The sequence below is a fragment of the Trichophyton benhamiae genome (genome assembly GCF_000151125.1).
Source record: "Trichophyton benhamiae CBS 112371 chromosome Unknown contig01094.0, whole genome shotgun sequence".
Classification (NCBI taxonomy): Eukaryota; Fungi; Ascomycota; class Eurotiomycetes; order Onygenales; family Arthrodermataceae; genus Trichophyton; species Trichophyton benhamiae.
Genome location: NW_003315093.1, coordinates 2,000 through 15,641, shown reverse-complemented (window position 1 = coordinate 15,641; position 13,642 = coordinate 2,000). Strand labels below are relative to the sequence as shown.

Below are 13,642 nucleotides of genomic sequence, written 5' to 3'. Positions count from 1 at the left end.
CATACTTTCAACGATCGAAAGGGGTCTGTCCACTCTTCGGCTCTCGACTATATTTTAATTTTATTCATGTCAATTGCAGGGATTCGAGCAGCGCACCGCCACACAGCCACAGAGGTGAAATTATCATCATTCTCAGACTTCTTTGTCGTTCAATAGCGTCTTGACTGACGCGGCCTGCCAGAAGACGGGAGAGCAAGAACCCCCATCCGTCTGCAAGGAGATTGGATATTAGTTTTCCATAGCTAGGACGGAGTGTAGCGTAGTTACATGGAGTAACCAATCTTACGCTGATTTCATAGTTAGCTTCTGAGCGAGGACGCGACAAGGGATTTGCGTGTGCATCAACATGAGAAATCGGCTGGTGTATAGCGAATTGGGCTCTATGTCATAAACATCACATCCCCAGCCACGCATTAGTCCCTTCCCAACGACTATCTAGGCCATTATCCATCCAGCGTTGATATGGACGTTGTCTTCCCAAGATCCAAATGGTCGTCGTCAATTGCTTCTTTGGGAAGAAGCTCGCGCCAAGAGATATCGTGCTTATCTAATCAGGTCAAAAATTGTGAGCATTTGGAGAAAACTGGACTCTGGCTGCGATGGTTTTTATGTCGATGAACGACGCATTGCGGCCACCAGACACCAATGGAGAAAGTACTACGGCGAGCTGCTCTTGCGAGCAACCAGGCTAAACGCAAGGCAAAAGCAGTCCTTGAAAAAGACCGCCGCAACAAGCTTCAGGGAGACCTGAAGGAGAAATTTGCGTATAACCGGAGTCTACTGGATGAAGCAATTGAGGAGCGAAAGAATCGTCGAGAGGACTGGTTGAAGGGACCATTGGCTCCTCGAAGGAATTTTGGCGATCGCGATGTGCTCTACGGAACAGTTACAACCAACCGTCTACGGATGCCCAAGGTCCCCGAGGCAAAGAGGGTTAAATATGTGACCTTTGCTCCTGGTGACCGTGTGTGCATGGTCAGAGGAAGGGACAAGGGAAAGATTGGCAAGGTTCTTCAGGTGGATGAAGAATCGCAAAGTGTTACTGTTGAAGGAGTAAATCTGGTAATTCTGTCCTGCGGACGCCTGGCCTTCTTTTGACCTAGTTGCTAATTATCTACTTTGCCCAGTTCGACGTGGAATTCCCTGCATTTGCGTTAGCAGGAGACAGCGATAAGCGTCCATACCGCTCGTATCCCGTTCCAAACTCATTTGATGATGTCCGGCTTGTTGTCCCTCTCCAGGACCCTGCTACCAACACGGTAAAGGATGTTGTTGTCAAGCATGCCTACGGAGCTGGCCCTTTCCTAGACCGCCCGTACGGCTCAACCACTCCACGACACACACGATACATATCGGGACTAGACATTGAGATACCCTGGCCCGAAACGGAAGAGCCAGACTTTCAAGATCATCCAGTTGATACACTCCAGATCGAAGTAGAAAACAAGTCGTACCTCCCATCGCTGCAGACCTACCCAATGCCCAGCACAGTTATAGACGAGCTGAGAAACAAATACTCGAAGTTCCGTACCCGACATGATCCAGAATACATTGCGAAAAAGGAGGAAGAAGCTGCATTCGAACAGTGGTCGAAGCAGAGGACGCTCGTGACTCCACAAACCGAGTATTTGACCAAGGTGGCTGAGGAGAAGAGGCTGCAGAGGGAGCAGGAAAAGGACGAGAATGGCAACTTCAAGCTATCTGGTGAGACTACCCATTTTATCGAGAGTTTCATGGCAAGGAAGCTGCAGCAACGACAACAGCAGCAGCATCAGGGATAACGCAGGACAAATATCGCATAATCCTCCCTGCAAGTTGCCAGTCTTTCCAAAGCTTGGATATGGGGCTCATTGGGACTGTATATTTATCAAGCTGTATTAGAATCTTTTTACGTGTACGATATTTCTTGAAATAGCGCTTCCATTCTATTGTCATTTCTGCTGGCCAAAAGTCTTCCTATGCGACAGGGTTTAAAGTGCCTTCTGGTAATTTACAATAACATGGTCATTCCCTCCCTATACACAGTACCTTTTGTAGCATAATGGTAAGTACCATTCACTTCAAAGGTTGTTAAAAATAGCCCTTAATGTACGGGTTGTTTGTCTGCGCGTAGACCGCGAAAACCTTTAACCAACTTCTTAAGCTTCCAACCTGCTTCAACTTTGAAATCAGCCACTACAACACCAGGGGCTACCTTGATATCTACCAGCAACATGGGGTTCATCACAGTGAATGAAGCCGCTATAGACAAGGCATTCAAGGCGAATCCCGCCCTGCAAGGACGCATTCTCGAAGCTATCTGTGAGTGTTGAGCTTTTTCATTTCCACGACGCGCGGGGAGTGGCCAAAACTGCTTTGGCAAACGCGAAAAAACGAACAAAGATCTCTTCTCTATCAAATTGTGAGATGATAAAAGAGTATATCATGCGCTTGAATATCTGGCTGACTGTGTTGTCTCTTCCAAAATTCAGCTGAGTATCCCCAATGCGTCGGTCTGTTCGAAGACATCGCACGGTTCATTTGCTCTGAACGGGAAGCCCACCAGAGCCAGCTTCACAGCGCTTACAGCATAGCACCTGCTACGGAGAGCCTGCAACAACAACATATCACGCCAGTTGAAGGACCTGCCGCTAAGAAAAGGAAAGTGGCTAATGGATTCGCTGGGTCTGCTGCGCCTGGGGCGATGGGAGGAGAAGACTCTGCGTTGATTGCTGGCATACAAGGGGATGCCGACTTGCAGTTATACGTGCAAGACCTCTCTTTTACCATCCCTCAAAGAAAGAAGCTCAGACTGGAGTTTACGCAGGACCTGGGAGGTGGGAATGAATATATTAGAGCTAGGAATCAGGCTTCTGGTGAGGTTGAATTCGGCGTTCCTGTTGGCAAAATCGGTAAGAGCTGCCTCACTTTAACCCCGGAATTTCTCTAGAACGATGCTCATTACTTTTCGGGATGTAGAACATGTCCTTTGCCTCCCAGTCCCGGAAAAGGCTCAGCGCCAGTTTAATTTCTGCATTATACCAGAGTACAAGGATGGAATCACCAATGCTCCGGATGGAGTGATTACGTTTGAACCTATAGTTTGGACGGTGCCTGATGCACCTCCTCGAAGTGCATATTTGGGGTCAGGAACCCCAGTTTCCGAGAGTGCGAGCTTAGCGGAGACATATCAGACATACTTCCAGAGTTTCCTAGACGGAAAATTGAAGCATGTCAAAGTATTATGTCCTGACGAGAAAGAGTTCGTGAGCGCCACCCCCGAAGCTCACCGAAAGTCCGAGAAGGCATATCACGTCAAGGCCTTCCGAGGCAGTAAAGAAGGTATACAATTCCATTGTATCAGCTATCCCTATCGTTTGACATTTCTAACTGGTTTCGTCTGATCTGAACAGGGTACCTCTTCTTCCTGGCTAGCGGGATCTTCTTTGGTTTCAAGAAGCCTGTTTTGTTTATTGCATTTGAAAATGTGGAGTCTATTTCATATACAGCTGTGCTTCAGCGGACATTCAACCTGAACATAACAACACGCTCGGCCGCGAAGCCAGACGAAATGCAGGAGCTGGAGTTCTCAATGATTGACCAGGCGGACTATCCGGGGATTGATGCATATATCAAGAAACATGGCTTACAGGATGCCAGTCTAGCTGAGGAGCGCCGTGCAAAGAGGCTTAATATTAATGCACCAAGGGGCGGAGATGGGGCTGACGATGGAAGTGGAATGAATGACGGGAGCGTTCCGCAAGCAGAGGAAGAAGAGTCCGAGCTGCAGAAGGCCCAGAGGGAACTCGAGAACCAACAAGCAGACGAAGAAGATGAAGAGGAGGATGACTACGACCCCGGAAGTGAAGGGGAGAGTGAAGGCAGTGGTTCGAGTAGTGAGGAGGAGGGAGACGACAATGCACAAGGTGCGTGATCTTGGTATCCGTCATAAAAGGGGGAGAAGGTTGACGTTTGGAATTGGTCTGATACCGGCGTTATTCGACATTTTGGATATTCCCGTGCTGGAACATGAGGGAGCTGAACACTGGACGCTGTGTATTATCTACTTGTCTACTTGGTCACCCGTTTTCTCTTATTATTATTACCATTTGTGTTGAACCATTTTATCATCTATCAGTTTATCAACGAGGTCGTTTCTCATACACTCGTTCCGTTACGCCCACAAGGGTCAATGGCGGATCGACAGGCCAGAGCACGTCTTCCTCGAACACGACACATTAGCATAGTAAATATAAATATGCAGCAACATCGGTCTATAGAATGCTATCCTCTGTCGACTGGAGATGTTTATCATTCCAATATTGTATTTTGATCGTAGTAAATAACGCACCACGGCTCAAGGACAGATCAGAGTCCGCAACTTGAGATAACCATATTTTCTCTATAAAAATAGCCCTTCCTATCGACACTGAACTTGACTAAACTGGCCCTAGGCTCTCACAGGCTCGTAATCCAACCCCTACTACCCCCAGTGACATGGAGCAACCCATCCAGAATGATAACTTAGGCGCCAACCCCGTTGCGTAAAAATGAATAAACACTTCGCTTGGCGCTTAAGTTTCGGGGCGTTCTGGCGCAGAGCCCGTCACAGCCCCTGCATGCACTGCTGTATCAGGGCCAGGATGGAGGAACTGCTGCTGGCCCTTCTCGTCGGCCAACCGTCGTCCGCAGCAGCAGCTACAATATCGTCCTGACCTCTTGGCTTCTTCTTCTCCTTCTTCTTCTCCTTCTCCCGTCCTCCTCTGCGGCTTCATCTGCGTCCTCGTCCTCGTCCTCGTTGTCCTCGTCGCGTGTCAAAAGCGAATAATAAAATAAGAAGAAGAAGAAGAAGAAAAAGGAGACCAAGGTCAGTTTCCGGTTTGGACAGGTCCCGTGACCTGGTCACCCGCCTGACCAATAAGCAGGCGAATAGATTACCAAGAGGCGTAGGGTACAGCAGCGTTACCGCGATACCGAGGACTGCCAGGGCCGCCGCGCGCGCACGCAGGGGAGGCTGCCAGCCGTCCTGCGGTAATACCGATACGGCCGCTGGGCTGCTCCCCGGCTCGAGACGAGCAAAGCAAAAGCGACGAAAGCCTTTGCTGGGCTCGCCGTCGCTCCTCGCCGTCGCTCGCCTGCGTCTCTTCTTCTTCCTCCTCTTCCTCTTCCTCGCTCTGCCAACTCCCCCCAAAAACCCTCATGCTCAGCACCCGACCTGAGTGACGCTGACGCTGACGCTGAAGCCGGTCGTGGATGGTCCCCCGTCTCGCCTGCTCTCGCTCCTCCTCCTCTCCCTCTCTCGCTGCGTCGCTGGCCTTGCTCTTTGTCTGCTTGGCTGCGTCTCGCTCCCTGACCGACCTCCCCTCGTCCGTTGCTGGCTGCTCCCTCAGCGCTCAGCACAGAGAACAGGGCACTGCAAGGCCGTAGCCCTCAGTCTCTGCCCTCTGGCACCAGCCTGCGGTCGCTGCCGTCGCCGGTTCCTGGCTCTCGAGGGTGGTTGCTCTGCACCGAGCTGTCTCGGTTTCTTCTCCCTTTGAACGAACGCCCTTTGTGCCCCCTAATAAACTACACCCGGCCTGTTTGAACCTCACCCACCTCGTTCTGCTCCTAGATAGCGACACATATACCCGGTAGACTGCTCTTTAAAGAAGGAAAAGAAAAAGAATACACACAGAGATAGACTCGTCGGTTTTACTGCGTTGCCTGCCATGTCGTCGAGTTCGTCAAACGTTGTCGGTGTGCATTACCGGGTCGGGAAGAAGATCGGTGAAGGCTCCTTTGGCGTCATCTTCGAAGGCACAAACCTCCTCAACAACCAGCAGGTCGCCATCAAGTTTGTACGTCGTTCTCTTTCTTACTCTTACTACTACCCTCCTCTCCTTTTTTAAAAAAGAGAGAGAGAGAGACTCCTTTGTTTTTGGACCCCCTATGTCGGGCTCTTGACTGTCGGAAATGGAAATCTCTTACTCTTGCCACTTGTATAGGAACCCCGGAAGAGTGATGCCCCACAGCTTAGAGATGAGTACCGGACATACAAGATACTCGTTGGGTGCCGTAAGTCGTTGACCCTGCTTTTGTTGTCATGTGCAAATGCGATATAGTCTTGCTGACAGCCTTGTTTGTGGGTGTGTGTAGCCGGTATCCCCAATGTCTACTACTTTGGCCAGGAAGGTCTACACAACATCCTTGTCATTGACCTGCTTGGACCCAGTTTGGAAGACCTCTTCGATCACTGTAACCGCAGATTCTCCATAAAGACAGTCGTCATGGTTGCAAAGCAGATGGTATGTTGTCACCAATGTCTGTATTCAACGTAACGCAAACTAACTTGCATCTTCCAGCTGTCGCGAGTACAAACTATACATGAGAAAAACCTCATCTACCGTGATATCAAACCTGACAACTTTCTAATTGGCCGGCCGAACTCAAAGGCCAGCAATGTCATACATGTCGTTGACTTCGGCATGGCTAAACAGTACCGAGATCCCAAGACCAAACAGCACATCCCCTACCGAGAGAGAAAATCCCTATCAGGTACTGCTCGGTACATGAGTATCAACACCCACTTGGGCAGAGAGCAGTCGCGTCGTGACGATCTCGAAGCCCTCGGCCATGTGTTCATGTATTTCCTACGTGGTGGTCTACCATGGCAGGGACTCAAGGCTGCTACTAACAAGCAGAAGTACGAAAAGATCGGAGAGAAGAAACAGACCACTGTCATCAAGGATCTTTGCGAAGGCTTCCCTGGTACGTTATCCATTTACGTCTGGAGTAGTAGCCCTCCCCAGCTAACCAAACGTCGACAGAGGAGTTCACCAAATACCTCACGTACGTCCGAAACCTCGGGTTCGAAGACACACCCGATTACGATTATCTGCGTGACCTTTTCACCCAGGCTCTCAAGAATACGGGAGATGTAGAGGATGGAGAGTACGACTGGATGAAGCTTAATGGAGGCAAGGGTTGGGAGGCGGCAAAGCCATACTCATCTCACCACCACCTGCACGGCGCCAATGCTCTGCCTAACAGCTCTGCCCGTGACCTCCATGGTTCTGCAGCCCCCCGAGCATCCCATCGGCCTGGTGTCACCGCTGACCGTTTAAACGCCGCGCAGCCCCCGCCCCCTTCTCCTGCAAAAGCCGGAGTTGGGAAAGCGCGAGAGCGGCCAAACGCCTCAGGCGTGCCGCAAGTCAAACGTCAAAACGGAGTGGCGGGGGGACTCGAGGCTACGACGCCTACAGCTTCGACACAAGCTCAATTCCAAAACTCTAACGTACATCTTCCCGGAAATCGAGTCAACACCCCAGGGAACCAGGCCATGACGAGTCAGGCACAACAACCGCGAAGGGCTCCAGAACCAGAGCCTACGTTCATGCAGAAGATAATGAAGGCGTTGTGTTGTGGTAGGTTTCGAGTCCAGAATGACTCGTAACGTTTCGTGTTAGCTAAGATGATGCGCTTGTCAAGGTTGATCGCGGGGATGCATTCTCTCATGCACCACTCAGCCCCTCTATATTTCCTTCAACCTCTCTGACCTCTTTTTTTTGGACCGATACGAACGACCTGGTCTTTACTTCTCTCTGCCATTCTCAGTCCAGGGAAAGTTCTCGTTACAACTAACCATTGGTATCTCGGGCCCTCTTCTCCACTCCAAATCCGTTTTATACCGGGTACAGATGATTCCTTTGCTGCTGCGATGCTCGCCTTCCGATCGTTACTTGTTCCTGCCATGGCGCCTGCGCTCTTTTACCACTCGACAACTATTTCTACTTTATATGCCGTCCCTCCGTGTCCCGCCTGTCTCTCTCTCTCTCACATACACATTGCTCCTGTTGAACCGCCGTTTTGAACACTTTAGACCCACAGGACCTTCTCTCTCGTTTTGCCATACCCCCATATACCCAGGCCTTACTTCACGGATATCTTACAGGAACAAATCAAAGCAAGACAAAAATGTACTCTCTCCCGTTAAACAGCTGGTTTAGAACGGACCATTTTTAAACTCAGCCGAAGATATCAAAAAGTCCCAGAGGGAAAGATCACCAAAAAAAAAGGACATTTTTTCCTATCGTTATATTTTTTTCATGGGTCACGACATACATTTGAGAATCTTTTTAATCTAACGGCAAGATTAAAAAAGTGCTTGTTTCCTTCATATTTTCTTTGCTCTCTGCTTCCATCTCCATCGGTCATTCAGGTACCCATATCACCCTTGACCCGTTTCCCTCGTCTTGGCTGTGATCATCTACCTGCTCAGCTATGCTCCCGATGCTCTCCCTCTGTCTAGTCCGTTCACCATCTTCCGTATTAGCACATTTTCCCCTTTTTTCTATGTCTTCGCCCGTACTCGGCGTTTTGTCTGCAACAGTACTTTCATCCCCTCTCATCTGCTTCCCCAGTGTTTTATTGTCCTGCACTTCATCTCCAATGGTTTGGCTAATCGTGTTCTGTCCGTTCGTCCGCCTGTTTTTCCTACTGTCCGCTTAATTGCACCTCACCATGATGCAACCGGTTGTGTCCCCAAAAGAAAAAAAAAATAAAGCTAAAAATAACAGCACCTGCATGCATTACCACACTACACAGCGAGCAAGCAAGCAATGATGACTCTGTTTTTTATCTCTGCTTTTTGTTGCCTCCGTTTCTGCCCTGCCTTTTGCTTGTCGATGTTTCCTATTTCTCTCTTCCATTTGCTTTTCCCTTTCCCGTTCTCTCTTACTAGTATAATATTGAAACTTATTTGGTGATAGACTATAACTGTTGACGTCTCGTCCTCGTCCCTTCTTTATTATAGCGATAATGAAGAGAGCCGATAATAATATTAATTTATATAAGTGTCCATAGATATATCTATTTACCTCTCTATTTCTTCATCGTCGAAATCTCTCGGATATCACCCTAAGTTTCTCCATCAAATCTCATCTGTCTCCAGTTTTACCCTGTTTGATCGGCTCTTTAGTTTTCTCTCCGTGGCGATGGGAGGAGCCGTAGCCGCTCACCCGCATATACAGCCAGTGAAATACTGCGTACGTATCACAAGTTAATCTCCCATCTATCCACCCATCAGCATCAGCCGACATGCAAAACTAAAAGCCTCCATCCAACTGCCCAGGTTCCCCTCGATCGGGAATCTCCTATCTTGAAGCCGCCGTCCTCCGTGACGTGCAAGAAAATCTAGCCGACCCAACTGACCAACCCCCTTTTTCCCATCGTCAATTTCGGCTCGAGATCATCCCAACGCCCTTTCTCATTCTCCAATCACCTGCATCATCGCCTATTCGTTCCTTTCCGCGCACCCACATTACAGTTTCTGTTCTGTTTGGCGGTTCCTAGCTAGCGAATGATCGCGTGTGCATGAACGGGCAGATATGCAAGCCTTGGTTTGGTATTGGGTATATAACCTGGCGGAATCGAGCAGGGCACGGCAGAGCAGAACAGGGCAATGCATGTTGTAACTCGCTCGTTATATTGGCACAGCCGGCGTGAATCTGCCTTGGAGTGAAGACGCTTTCTTTCTTTTTCTCTTCTAGTCAACCAAGTTAACGAGTTTGAGCCGTCGTTTTTGCTTTTCGGGCGGGAAGACGAAAAGGAGCCCAAGTTTGGTTGAGCCTGTCACGTGATACACATTTGGCCCTTAAGGCTTCGTTTGGTCAAGCCGAGGGTGAAACTGGACATCAAGCCCGCTGGAGGGAGTCAGGCCAGGCCAGGCCAGCTGAGGATGGACGGCGATAGATGGCATGCAAGACTCGGAGGAGGAGAGGATGTGCATTTGCTCCCCGGGCGGAATGGCAAGGATGAACAGCGGCAGCCATTGCTTCTATCGCCGTATGCAAGGACCGGTGTTTGGATGACGGTGGTGTGATACCCAGGTTCACTTGGACTGCATGGACATAGAACGGCTTTGGCTGATCGACTGTGTAGGACTACTTGGTATATATGGGACTATATACTTGTTTCCTGCCTTGAAACATCATCAAGTCAACCGTTCCTTAGGTCGATCAGTTATAGCATACCCCAACCATATCAAACGATGGAGTCGTGAGAGATGGGTTAGCCTGCTGTATGATCTCTCGGATGGTGTATTCCGTCCCCAGAATCTGCGGCACACACAGCTTTCCTACCCTTGTTGCCCGGCGATCAAATCGATCCAGTCCTGATACCTGCTCTCTGCGCTTGCGCCATATTCTCTTCCCTACTGCTTCCCTGGCCTTGACGTTGTTATGCGTGCCCCTTGCGACACGGCGATGAAATACCAATCAGAGGTCAGGGAAGTGGGAAGGGGGGTGAGTGAAGAGGGTTAGAAGGAAGTCGTGGCGTTAGAAACCAGCCTTCTCCTCCTTATATTCGTCATATGGAGACTTTCTCATTCGAACGGATGTTTCTCCCGCCATGCCTGTCATGAGGACGGGAACGAAGATAAGAGCAGGCAGAAGAAAGTAACTCTCTGAGAAAAACCTACAACAAACCCAACCTAACTCCTACCTTGCATTTGGTCGCATTTGCAGTCCTTCAATATGCCTTGGCACCGTCTTGGAAAACCGCGCAACACCACCGCCTCAATTCGTGGCGCCACTTATGGTCTGGTGCTCGGATATTTTATTCTCGGGCCTCCCAGTTGATGCGGTTATCCATGTCGGCTACCCCACAGCGCTTGGGGCAGGGGGGGCCCGTTATGGTTATGCTTTGTATAATTCTTCAATTTGAGGGAGGATCTCCAGCCCCATATGCATATATGGCGCAGCGTCTAAATACTTTTCCGTTTCTTTTGTGAAAAAAAAGGGCCTCCTTCTCGCCCTGGCTATGGCAAGGGCACTGGCCCGGATGGCAATGGGACAGAGAAATCCAATGCATGCAAGTGTATGATCTGCCCCAACCTTATTTTGGCCTCTGGCTTTGACCGTTCTAGGGGTTTGAAAGGTTTGTATTACCCCAAAGCATGTTCCCTGTCTGCTTATCTATCTGTCCTTTTACGTATTCGCATCAATATTGCCTGTCCATCAAGCCTGTCCAGTACCGCATCAAAGGAAGGCAGGCATTGAAGGATATACCTAAACGACCATCCCGTCCTTATTATTCCGGCCGTGCCTTGAGGGAAGGAGCGCCTAGTACCAGCCCGAGCAAGCAATCATGCATCCCGTTCTCTTAACTGCATTGCTTTCCTCTGGGGTAAAAACCAAACTGTTACCAGGGGGCTGAACTTAACCCTGCTTTTGTTTAAAGTGGCCGTTCGCACATATTTTTCTCCAATTGCCAACACATATATTGCTCAGGCATATTTTAGGGGAGGCCCTCGCTATCTTCGGGGGCAGAGAACACAGACAGCAACCCAGCCCATCTACAAGGGTTACAAGGTGGAGCGGAGAAATGATCTAATAAACATACGAGTAACCGGAAGTATCCGATTAAGGATATTAACCGACCATCTCGTTCAAATCCCTCACATATCCACATATCCATACTCCGTATACGTATTCGAGGTGGCCCTCCAGACACGGAATATGATAATTTCAACCATTCTTCTAACATCTGGGAAATTCAACCCCTTCTTAATCGTAACATTAACCGAAAAAAAAATGCTTTCTCAACGTTCAACGCCCTGTCTACTTCACCCTGTATCCCGGCAAGCTCCGTCGTTCGAGAAGCTGAGTCTGGAGACGCCTCGGCTCCCCTTCACGTGCATAACTGCTTGTTTACCATTTTAAAGGCCTTTATGATGGTATCCCAGCGCCAGGATTACCATTGGCATGACTACAAGATACTGTGTCTTAAGTCAGCGGTGCAAGATGCCAACGTTGGTGGAGCCATCTAGGTAAGCGATGGGGAATTGAGCAAGGGGGTTAAGCACCATTCCATGATCAACCTACCTCCCTAGCAGCGACGAAATGATATTTAGACACAAGAACGACTGTGCAAATAAGATAGACGTTATGTAAATAAAAGCTATTAGCAAAGTCTACCCCCACAGGTTTGCAAGAGGGACCTGGGGAGTCCATTTCTCTTATTAATCAGTTGAGTATTCTAGATCTCGCATAGGCGCCGAATGCTATGGATCGGACGGGGCGAACTATTGAGAGCAATCCTTGCCCCTGAGAGACACCTATGTGATGGAATAGGAGATGTCTCGCCAGATATGGATTCGCAGCTGAAATTTTAGCTATATCGAGCATGTTAAGTAAACGTGCCTGTGTACCCCTTCTCGGGACATTAAAGGATATTATCCATTTATAGACAGTATATAGCTATAAGATGGGTGATATCAGCGTAGCTTCCCTCCTCTCCAGGACAATATTAACGGATGACCATATCGGGACAAGCCTTTATCGAAGACACCCTTCCGCCCTGCAAAGCATTGCCGAGTGCTCGGCATGTCTGAGAATCGAATCGTGATGCTTGACTCATCCAGAGCTCTCCCTGGACCACTTGGTTGCCTGCGCCACCAGCATTCCCAGAGCACGCATGTAATTCTAGAATCCTCTTTCTTGGATTTACCCAGAAAGCCCGTCGGGATCACCAATACACACTCGCCAGAATAATTAACCCAACCATAAAAGAAGTCACCTGGCCAGACATGCCCCCAGGTCCTATGGCTGTTGGCGTGGGGCCGCTCAAAACCGCACAAACACGGTATATACTAACGAGTAGAATGCTGAGGGGTGTTGCCTGGTACGTGTATCGCGGCTAGTACAAGGCCTGCCAACGACCTAACCTATCGCACCTGTATTGTGGCTTCTTCTATTCGCAACAGTTTTGAATTGACCCTACCCCGGTTATAAACATGAACCGAAGCCGCCAAGATGAAATGAGATAGTTGTCCTTATCGGAGTTCGGTCGGCACCGTGCCTGTTGGTGATGAGGTTAATAATTGGTTTATCTAATTGGGTCGGACCTACGCTCCAGGAGCCCCGAAGGTATCACAGATGTTACCTAGGCATGGACCTAGATATCTCTAGACTTAGAAGACATCCCATATGCCGACCGCAATTCAATGCCGTGTGCAGGAGCTTGTGGCCCCTCGGCTAACATAACTATCAGAGTTGCAGCCTGTATAGCTGTCTGCCTCCCAAAGGAAGAAAATGGTAACTATGCTATTATCCGGCTCTCTAGACCCATCTTTCTGGATTCCTTGAAAAGGCAAAGTGATATTTCACCAGAAATAGATTTACCTTCCATCCGATGGGAGGAAAAGAGTGATATTAAAAGGATGCTATTAGGAGCGGTAGAAACGGACACTTACCATGGATGATATTAGCCAGCATGCCAGTATCGTATGACATGGCTGGAGAGCAGTTAACTCTAAAACACACCCTGCAGCCGTTGGAATCCAGAGGAGAAATAGCCGCCACCTCTGCCGTTGAAGAATCTAACACAATTCTTCAGCGTCAGCTCTTTATATATGGAACTGTTTGGGGTGTATATGTTGCCAGGCAATATTAGGACCCTCCGAGATCCTTGAAAATGTTTTCGAAAGGCCACTAATCCCCACAGCGAGATAATATCGTGTCTCGGGTATTCTGGATCTGCAAATCATAGAGCTGAAATATGGCATGAATTGGCAGCTTCCTGGGAATATGTCTCTTGTTAACTTCTGAAGCAAACCAGCTAAGAATCAGAACGTCACCTTATTGGTGAATCAAGTAATAGATATCGGATCTAGGCCTCTGGCAGA

At 49.0% G+C, this 13,642-nt stretch overlaps 4 protein-coding genes across 4 annotated transcripts; 3 read left to right on the top strand and 1 right to left on the bottom strand.

Annotated features, from left to right (window-relative positions):
- Window positions 1-645: 645 nt before the first annotated feature.
- ARB_01564 (KOW motif domain protein) lies at window positions 646-1,781 on the top strand (the record flags this gene model as incomplete). The annotated part of the gene is made up of 2 exons (XM_003012010.1): window positions 646-1,062; window positions 1,104-1,781. 2 exons carry the CDS (start codon window positions 646-648, stop codon window positions 1,779-1,781), a joined length of 1,095 nt encoding a protein of 364 aa, XP_003012056.1.
- Window positions 1,782-2,213: 432 nt separating this feature from the next.
- ARB_01563 (uncharacterized protein) lies at window positions 2,214-3,913 on the top strand (the record flags this gene model as incomplete). The annotated part of the gene is made up of 4 exons (XM_003012009.1): window positions 2,214-2,301; window positions 2,472-2,891; window positions 2,959-3,321; window positions 3,393-3,913. 4 exons carry the CDS (start codon window positions 2,214-2,216, stop codon window positions 3,911-3,913), a joined length of 1,392 nt encoding a protein of 463 aa, XP_003012055.1.
- Window positions 3,914-4,585: 672 nt separating this feature from the next.
- Window positions 4,586-5,180, bottom strand: ARB_01562 (uncharacterized protein; the record flags this gene model as incomplete). Its single annotated transcript, XM_003012008.1, has 2 exons — window positions 4,586-4,748; window positions 4,918-5,180. 2 exons carry the CDS (start codon window positions 5,178-5,180, stop codon window positions 4,586-4,588), a joined length of 426 nt encoding a protein of 141 aa, XP_003012054.1.
- Window positions 5,181-5,687: 507 nt separating this feature from the next.
- ARB_01561 (uncharacterized protein) lies at window positions 5,688-7,828 on the top strand (the record flags this gene model as incomplete). The annotated part of the gene is made up of 6 exons (XM_003012007.1): window positions 5,688-5,816; window positions 5,964-6,033; window positions 6,115-6,263; window positions 6,321-6,726; window positions 6,768-7,382; window positions 7,578-7,828. The coding sequence occupies 6 exons, from the start codon at window positions 5,688-5,690 to the stop codon at window positions 7,826-7,828; spliced, it is 1,620 nt and encodes a 539-aa protein (XP_003012053.1).
- Window positions 7,829-13,642: the final 5,814 nt, after the last annotated feature.